This window comes from Sinocyclocheilus rhinocerous, unplaced genomic scaffold (assembly GCF_001515625.1).
Source record: "Sinocyclocheilus rhinocerous isolate Xijiao unplaced genomic scaffold, SAMN03320098_v1.1 scaffold934, whole genome shotgun sequence".
In the NCBI taxonomy this organism is placed as follows: Eukaryota; Metazoa; Chordata; class Actinopteri; order Cypriniformes; family Cyprinidae; genus Sinocyclocheilus; species Sinocyclocheilus rhinocerous.
The window spans coordinates 924,908-935,074 of record NW_015658752.1 but is presented as its reverse complement, the minus strand read 5'-3'; the positions used below and the strand labels follow the sequence as shown (position 1 = coordinate 935,074).

Sequence of the window (10,167 nt, the reverse complement as noted above, 5' to 3'; positions counted from 1 at the left end):
AATCTAACTGAATCGTTTGAAACGGTTCGCGTCTCCAGTACGCACTAATCCACAACTTACTCAAGTTATTCGGTTTATAAACGTGCCTGACACTCCCTCTGACGCGAAATAAACCAATATCATGAGTTATTCAGTTACTCCTAACAGTACATCGACTGAACTGCTAAAAGAGAAGAGCTTTGTAAAAATCTATGCGTTTCAGAAAGGCGGGGCATAGACAAGAAACAATAATTTACAGTATGTGGAAAATAATGTGTTTTTTGAACACATTGCATTACACCAAATACATAAAATAATGTTCTTTTTAGCAGCATCATATGACCCCTTTAATGCATGTTTACGACCTTATTGTGAATGATTACGTGCACATTATACAAAAGCAGCGTTTAGTTTTTGTCAGCTAAACCACTTTGATCTGAAGTATACCTGAGATTTTAGGTTAATTTTTCAAAACAGTCACATGACATGCAGGTTAAACATCAAATATTTTCATTTTAAGGGGATAGTTCACCAAAAAAGGAAACTTCTGTCATTTACTTAATTTCTTTCTTCTGTTGAACAGAAACGAAGATATTTTGAAGAATGGTGGTATCCAAAGAGTTAGCCATTGATTTCCATAGTACTTTCCATTACACCTTACTTTCCACTTACTTTCCATAGTTTCCATACTATGGAAGTCAATGGGGACCGGCAACTGTTTGGTCACCAACATTCTTCAAAATATCTTCTTTTACAACTTCATACACGGTTTGAACAACTTAAGGGTGAGTAAATGATGACCCTTTAATTATTTACTTTTTTTATATACATAATTTTTAGATTTAATTAATTATTAGCTATTTATCAACTCTCAAAGTTTGGGCAACCCTGTACTAAATAATGATGTTTGAAATCTTTCATCGAAATGTATAACTTGCTCCGTTTCTTTTCAGATTACATCAAATCCTCAACTATGTGACTACACGTGACTCTATTTTGGTATTTAACACCTACTTTTTATGATACAATCAATTTCTGATAGATACATTCAAGCCCCACAATGTATTTATGTCCTATATGTCAGTTTCATGTTGACTTCAATAAGCTGATCTGCTCAGAGGACTTCATTCACATGTCCAGCGAGAAAGAAACACAAAACTACTGAAAGGGGCTTTTCATACTGCAATAAACCTTGGGTTAACATCTTCTTAATTCTTTATTAAGCTTTAAAGTTTTATACAATTTTATATATAAAAATTTCATTCTGCTTTTACCAAACTTTCATCAAAGTACAATATTTAAAGGAGAATTGGCAACCTAAACTACAGAGAGCAACAGACAACCAGTAATGAATCAATCAGTGCTAGGCTCAGTAAATATGCATGCACTTCTCTTAAAGTTGTGCGTTTTTTGTCTTTTACTCTTCAGAAGACTTAAGCATGGCAACATCTTTTCAAAGATAAAACAGACGTTTTTAAAATAGACTGCATACTTGCTGCATGCTGTATTTACCCGATTTTAATTTTATAAATATAAAAAAATTAGGGCTGTGATGAAAATATTGATCTCTCGATTTTAATGGATTCTTATTTTGATGAACCAAAATCGATTCTTAAATCCCAGAAATCGGTCTGTTTTCAGATGATGCATGAACAAAAAAAGCCATTCAATGTTTATAGATCTTTAGTCAGTTGGAAAAATGAACATTATGCTAATCATACACACTATATTAGCCTATATATTCTTTTTTTTTTTTTTACCTGTTTTTTCATATTTAATGTATGCTTGAATAAATCTATTATGAAAACAAGTTATGACATCCACTGTTTAAAGTGCTACAAACTGGAGTAGAAACATAATTTTCTCATTAAAAACGTATTATCGGCCTATAATACATTTTCATTTTTTTTTTAAAACAGCCTTATGTGCAATTTAAATGTTTGTTTACAAATCACTTTAATATTACAGTAAAGTTATATATTATTATAGTAATGCAAATGTTTTCCTTGAGACATATACTGTACGTGATTGCCTAAAGTCATTATCAAATCGAACTGAATCAAAATTGAAATGGAGTCAAATCACAATCAAAATAAAACTGAACAGTAAAATCGTTCTCTCTAATAGAAATCACAATGTTAACCCAGAGTTTACAATGGTAGTGTGAAATCTCAAAACCTGACCACCCAGGATTAAATACTAACCAAGATAACCCCGGATTAAGCCAGAAACACACTGGACTGACATTTTCAAGTGTGAAAAGGCCAAAAGAACACCAAAGGCAACTAAAAGGGTACATTTTCAATGAATTCAGGTCTGCTTCCTAGTCAGTCAGCCTTTCATTGATTGAATAAAGTCTTCAATAAATAAATAATTTATATGATTTTAAGAATGATAAATTTATATATATGTAAATGAATTAAATAGTCCACATTAAGAGATTTTACCCTCATTCCCTCAAAGCGTGAGAGAGCTCGGAGCGGTCGGAAGGCTCTCAGGGTTCGGAGAGATTTGATGGCGCCCAAATCTGAATAACACAGGGCGTTGGCCACCAGGCTGATCAGAGAGACCTACACACATCAACAGAGCTCATTAGGAGAAAAGCATTCACGATACCCACATGCATAACACACACGAAAGCCATCATTTCCAATCAATCATTCTCAGTTCACTGATGCGCTCTTGATAATGGTGCTTTTATAAGTTGATGTGCATCTGCTGCCTGTGTTGTTTTAGCACCCAGTTCACTAATCAAGGACTCATGCAAATCACGCTGCAAACTTGCAGACAAAATGCAACCTGCATGGCAGGGCACCAGCCAAATAGTACTGTGTCATTCTACTGCCAAGAATTATAAGTGAAGGAATTATTTTTATAAAACGGATAGTTCCGGTCCTTGATTCTGATTGGTTGAGCCGCGTTCTAAGCTGTTGTAAATTACTCTACAAACATACACCTTTGTTTACTTCTGTGTGTTGCTCAGCAACCACTTTGTTGGAACCACAACTGTTTCTGAGGAACTACATTGTTTGGCGGAAGAATACTGTTTTTATTAATATCATTACACTTTATTTGCTCTGTTTTATTCTTTGAAGCCTTACTACGTATATGGAATAACCGTTTTATAAAACTATCTGCTTCGCGTCGTGCCTAACAACGCCCCTTAGCTGTTATAAATTCACTGTAAACCACGGCTTCTTGGGGCTTATTGCTTTCATTTATTATTTTTGTATAATAAAAATAATAAATATAACTTAAAAAAAAAAAAACATTAAAACTTATTTTATTTCAGCTACTGTAGTTGTCAAGGCAAAATTTCTCATTTTTACCTGATGTACTAAAATAAAAAGCAATAAAAAATATTGTATATATTAATAAAACTTCAATGAAAACTAAAAAGAAAACATAAAAAGTTCATCAAAATAGTAATGAAATCTATAATAGTATCTAATCCCTATTATGACGAATAGCATCCTGTCAGTCACACAGATTGGAAATGACATACGTGTAAATGAATGACGGCATCATTTTCAGTTTTTGGATTTACATACACCTTGCAGAATCAGCAAAATGTTAGTAATTAAAAAAATATATATATTTCAGCACCCTGGCTCTTAATGCATCATGCTTCTTTCTTGACCATCAGTGAATGTTTGCATTATTTGTATGAGTCCCTCAATTAAAGTAAAACATCATATAGACACTGCTAGAAAGGGTTCAAATATGCTGAAGATCCTGGAAAACCAAGGATGGAGGATTTTTCTGAAGAACAGTGGTCAATGTACCTGCTCATAAGAAACAAGTGACAACTATCGCAAATCATACAAGAAGTATCAAGCATATAGGAATTTTTGAATGGAGTAATTTTTATAAATTCATCTGTTATTTTTTCGTGTGGACTATATGTAAACATCTGTATGTGAAATAGTTTTTTCAGGACAACAACACGTTTCATGACCCCTCTTATTTCAGTAAAAATGACCATTTTGCAGATTCTACAAGGTGTATGTAAACTTACGACCACAACTGTAACTGTAATCTTGTGCAGCACATATTATATTTCATCAAAAGTTGAACCTACATCAACAATAATAAAATCCAGCCAGCACCAGAGATTGGTGAAGTATTTGACAAAACCATACGCGACCCATTTCAGCAGCATCTCGAGAATGAAGATGTAGGTGAAAACTTTATCAGCAAATTCCAGTATGGTCTTTATGGTTTTCCTTGAGTCAAGGTAAATGTCCTCAAGTGCCTGAAAAATGTTTAAGATGTGAAGATATAAAGGATTAGAATTAAACCAGCATGGATTGCAACAAGTTGAGTGAAAAAATCCATCCAAGAAAAATACTGATTTTAAATGCCCATCAAATTGAAAACAGGTAATAAAAACAAACAATATTTGTGTGTGCCATGTATTATTCTGTCTAGAGTATTGTGTCATTAGCTTAGCAACATGTTCACGTCAAACTCTATTGAAAGTGAGTCAAGGCTTCACCCTGTGACACACTGACAAACAAAACAACACATGCACTTCCCTCACCAGAGCGCCACTGCTAAGCAGAATCATGAAGACGATGAAGGTCTCAAACCAGCTGTGCTCCACTATGTTATAGCACGTCTGTCTCAGCAGCCACCATTTCTTCCACATGCCCTTTTCAGCATCCACCTGGCAGCACGGGAACTTTTGGACACACCCTGAAAAACAAAGTATAGATTTGGAGAAATGAACAAATAAGTTGGTGGATAAGTATAATAATGAGTTTGATGTAAAAGGCCAACAAGGGATGGACTTTTTCACATTATTATGGATTATTATTTTGTTCAACATAAAGCAACGGTTTGAAGTTAAAACGTCTACAAACACGCAGCTTTTAACTTCACAAGACATTCATTGATGGACTGGAGTGGTGAGGATTTCTTCAGCTATCAGCTGTTTGGACTCTCATTCTGACGGCACCCATTCACTGCAGAGCATCCATTGGTGAGCAAGTAACGCTACATTTCTCTAAATCTGTTCTGATGCAGAAACAAATTCATCTATATCTTGGAGGGCCTGAGGGTTAGTACATTTTCAGCAAATTGTTTGTCAATTTTTGGTAAACTATTCTCTTAACTTTTCATTTTTCCAAATACTTTTAACTAACTAGTCTGAAGGCGGCTTTTAGTGGGTGTGCAAAGTCAGTTCCCTTAGGTTTACATTTACATTTACTAATTTGGAAAGGAAAAGGAAAGGAAGTGACATGTGGCCAAGTATGGTGTCCCATACTCGGAATTTGTGCTCTGCATATCACCCATCCAAGTGCACACACACAGCAGTGAACACACACACAAAAATGTTTAAGATGTGAAGATATAAAGGATTAGAATTAAACCAGCATGGATTGCAACAAGTTGAGTGAAAAAATCCATCCAAGAAAAATACTGATTTTAAATGCCCATCAAATTGAAAACAGGTAATAAAAACAAACAATATTTGTGTGTGCCATGTATTATTCTGTCTAGAGTATTGTGTCATTAGCTTAGCAACATGTTCACGTCAAACTCTATTGAAAGTGAGTCAAGGCTTCACCCTGTGACACACTGACAAACAAAACAACACATGCACTTCCCTCACCAGAGCGCCACTGCTAAGCAGAATCATGAAGACGATGAAGGTCTCAAACCAGCTGTGCTCCACTATGTTATAGCACGTCTGTCTCAGCAGCCACCATTTCTTCCACATGCCCTTTTCAGCATCCACCTGGCAGCACGGGAACTTTTGGACACACCCTGAAAAACAAAGTATAGATTTGGAGAAATGAACAAATAAGTTGGTGGATAAGTATAATAATGAGTTTGATGTAAAAGGCCAACAAGGGATGGACTTTTTCACATTATTATGGATTATTATTTTGTTCAACATAAAGCAACGGTTTGAAGTTAAAACGTCTACAAACACGCAGCTTTTAACTTCACAAGACATTCATTGATGGACTGGAGTGGTGAGGATTTCTTCAGCTATCAGCTGTTTGGACTCTCATTCTGACGGCACCCATTCACTGCAGAGCATCCATTGGTGAGCAAGTAACGCTACATTTCTCTAAATCTGTTCTGATGCAGAAACAAATTCATCTATATCTTGGAGGGCCTGAGGGTTAGTACATTTTCAGCAAATTGTTTGTCAATTTTTGGTAAACTATTCTCTTAACTTTTCATTTTTCCAAATACTTTTAACTAACTAGTCTGAAGGCGGCTTTTAGTGGGTGTGCAAAGTCAGTTCCCTTAGGTTTACATTTACATTTACTAATTTGGAAAGGAAAAGGAAAGGAAGTGACATGTGGCCAAGTATGGTGTCCCATACTCGGAATTTGTGCTCTGCATATCACCCATCCAAGTGCACACACACAGCAGTGAACACACACACACCGTGAACACACACCCGGGGCAGTGGGCAGCCATTTTTGCTGTGGCTCCCGGGGAGCAGTTGGGGGTTTGGCCATGAGTCACAACTGCCCTTTTAATACAAGGAACATCACAAGCAAGGTTGTTTATCACATTAACTATGAACATGCTATACTAGAGTTTTACAATCACAAAGTGGTGCCATACATTTTATCTTCATTTTCAGCTTAAGAACTGTTGTTTAAAGGGTTAGTTCACCCAAAAATTAAAATTAGCCCATAAATTACTCACCCTCAAGTAGGGATGGAACGATTACCGGTTTCACGCCTAGGTGTATATGACTTTCTTCTTTCAGACGAATCCAGTCGGAGTTATATTAAAAATTGTCTTTGATCTTCCAAGCTGTTTAATGGCAGTCAGCGGGTGTTGCAGTGCATCAATCCAAAAGAAGTTAAATAAAAAGCGCCCATTAAGAGGAGACTGGTTTTCCTTTGCTAAAGTAAGGAAACTTTGGTTTTCACGAGACTCACCAGCGCATGCATAACGCTGAACTCATACGTCATGCGCCCGGAGCTACTTCTGTGTACAACTGTTGGCGCAAGCTACATTAAAGTGATTATTACGTTTTGACTATGGATATTTTTCTTACAAATACACATCAATTCGCTACAGGAGGCCTTTGTTCACCCCCCGACAGATCTTCTTTATGCACCAAGAGCTTGTAACACTCCAAAGAGAAAGGAAAAAATGAAATCGCATCATATGACCCCTTTAATATAACTCCAACTGGATTAATCTGAAAGAAGAAAGTCATATACACCTAGGATGCCTTAAGGGTGAGTAATTTATGGGCTAATTTTCATTTTTGGGTGAACTAACCCTTTAATGTTCCTGTTGTGAAATGTTTTTCTTGAAATGGGTAAAAAAATATTTATTTAAAACAAACACCACTTTGTTATCCAATGCTATGACATTCAGACGTTTTAAGCCTGACTTAAGTTTCAAAACGTGTAATAAATCCATGCAAATAACATATTATTAATAACCATAACATTTATTCAATAGCAAAAAGCATTGATAAAACAGAGACGAAACACGTAATAAAAACCAACAATATTTGTGTGTGCCATGTGTTATTCTGCCTATTGTCATTAGGTTAGTAACATGTTAAATTCAAACGCTATTAAAAGTGAGTTGAGTCTTCACTTTGAGTGATGCACAAACAAATAAAACAGCATGTTTCCCTTCAGAATTTTTAAGCGTGACTTAAGTTTCAAATGTTTTTTTTGGGCCCATTGTATATAACATGGCATTTCCCACTGATACTACTGAACTTTTTTGTAAGAGTTGAAGGACAGTCTTATTATGTATGGTAAGCAAACTATTAGCAGCGTCACCTGTTGTGAAACAGGCTTCTGGATCAGTAGATTCCTCAATTTCAGAGTCCAAAGAATCTTCTCCATCTTTTTTAACGAAGTGTCTGAGGTCCACCGTGCTGCCCTCCGAAGAGCTGGGAGCCACATCAGACAGCTTCTGCAAGAGCAGCACAGACACATCATCACACGTTACTATGGCGACACGGAGGAGATGATACATGTGCACAGGGTTTCTTAAGTCAGTCGTTTCAGCTGAGTCACTGGGCAAAGTCTGAGAAGTAAGGCTTGCTTGGTGTGATATCTCGTGTGCTTAAAACCCTTCATCTTGAACATGACGGTTTGGTACATACCTCGGGTTTTTTAAACAGTGGTGTACTGAACAAATTGCCCTTTCTTTAAATAAATTCACTTATAAATACAATTTTCTTAGGGATACAAATCTATCTCAGATTATGCTATATAAACTATAGGGAGCCATTTTACATTACTATAAGATTACAATTAACAACGGAGCCCAAACTTAAATTTAATTACTATTTATTTTTAAATATTATAAATCAACGCTCAACTTAAAAAAAAATGTATGCAAACATGTAAATTTCACAAAATGCATTTTTTAAATTACCTTCTTAATTATAAAATTTCTATCTGTTGTTGAAATATATTCATTTACACAGTGACTGTCATAACTTGTTTCATAAGAGATTTATTTAAACTAGTGCTGTCAAACGATTAATCGAGATTAATCGCATCCAAAATAAACGTTTTTGTTTACATAATATATGTGTGTGTACTGTGTATATTTATTATTTATAAATAAATACAAACATGCATGCATATATTTAAGAAAAATATGTTTATATATTACATATATTTATTTATATATAATATAAAATATAAGAATATGAATATATAAATGTATAAACGTAAATATTTTCAAAATATATACTGTATGTGTATGTGTTTATATATACATAATAAATATACACAGTAAATTAAACAAACAAAGTAAACAAAAACTATTATTTTGGATGCGATTAATCGCGATTAATCGTTTGACAGCACTAAATTAAACATACATTAAATAATTATGACATCACTAACAGCTAAAGTAAAATATAATAAGTATATAGTCGAATATTTCACGAAATGCTCTTCTCTAGAGTTCATTTCTCTAGCGAACTAAAGAGCTGTGAACACTGATGACTTGCCAGAGGTAAATGAATGCTACGTGTTTAGAAGATTTTTTTTTGTTTTGTTTTTTTTACGAATAGATTTTTATTAAGTTTTATTGACGTCTTTCCGCGGTTGGACCACCGATTGAGCGATTACATGAGGCATGAGATGTTCATTCATGTTTATTTCGTGTTAAAACTAGTAGTAAAGAGGGCTCCATGATGCCATTTGAACTGAGGCATTTATACAACGATCTGTCGCGCCACATCAAAGGGCGTCAAAACGGCTTTTGTTTGAATTTCCTGAAAAAAAGGACGTCATTTGAAAGATGAGACTTTGTTTCTTATCAAAAGTAAAAATATATAAAACTGGAAGTTTCCAGTGAAGTTCCAATTCATGCAGTAGTTAAAACAATGCTGAATTTGTTCGGTGAAAGACCCGTTTTGAAAATATCCGGTACAAATACGTGTACCGTTATACCCCTAGTATATAGTATACAGTAGTTCATATGCATTTCCAAACAGTTATACACCATTAACCACACCAATAAACTCTGAGATGAATCATAGCGTAAAACAATATACATTCAAAGTTTATTGCGAAATTTATTGTACACAGGGGCACCGTAACGGGGGGAAGGTTAGAACGATGGCCCGGCGAGGAAGAGGGGGCCCGAGTCAATGATGTTCAGGGGGCCCGGAAACCATAGTGGAGCCCCTGATTGTACAAACATTGAAAGTTGAATAAACACTGAAGTTGAAATCATATTAAGCCTGTCCTGAATTCATATGTTTCTACAGTTAATTTTGTCTTTCAGTGCACAATCACCCACTCACTTACAAAGATATATATATATAAAATCATGAGATGGCCCAGTGCAAATTATTAACAATTTAAAGGGATAGTTCACCCAAAAATGAAAATTCTGTCATCATTTACTCACCCTCATGTTGTTACAAACCTGTATGAGTTGCTTTCTTATGTTGAACACAAAAGAAGATATTTTGAAGATTGCTGGTAATCAAACAGTTGGTGGTTGCCATTGACTTCCATAGTAGGAAAAAAAAATACTATGGAAGTCAATGGCAACCACCACTTTTTTGCAACTCATACAGGTTTGGAACGACATGAGGGTGAGTAAATGATGACAGAATTTTCATTTTTGGGTGAGCTATCCCTTTAAGACATTCTTTGTCTGATAATTTTTTGGAAAATGCACTGATTTCATAGACTGAATGACCTACTAGTGGAT

General features: G+C 35.1%; 1 protein-coding gene across 1 annotated transcript in view; it reads right to left on the bottom strand.

Moving 5' to 3' along the window:
* LOC107722897 (sodium channel protein type 2 subunit alpha-like) overlaps positions 1-10,167 on the bottom strand; it is a 44,670-nt gene that overhangs the window by 11,171 nt on the left and 23,332 nt on the right. Inside the window, exons 17-20 of the mRNA XM_016531393.1 lie at positions 7,761-7,896; positions 5,597-5,751; positions 4,061-4,234; positions 2,427-2,549 (exon numbers count right to left, since the gene is read on the bottom strand). Coding sequence (XP_016386879.1) covers positions 2,427-2,549; positions 4,061-4,234; positions 5,597-5,751; positions 7,761-7,896 — 588 coding nt within the window. The remainder of the gene's footprint in view (positions 1-2,426; positions 2,550-4,060; positions 4,235-5,596; positions 5,752-7,760; positions 7,897-10,167) is intronic.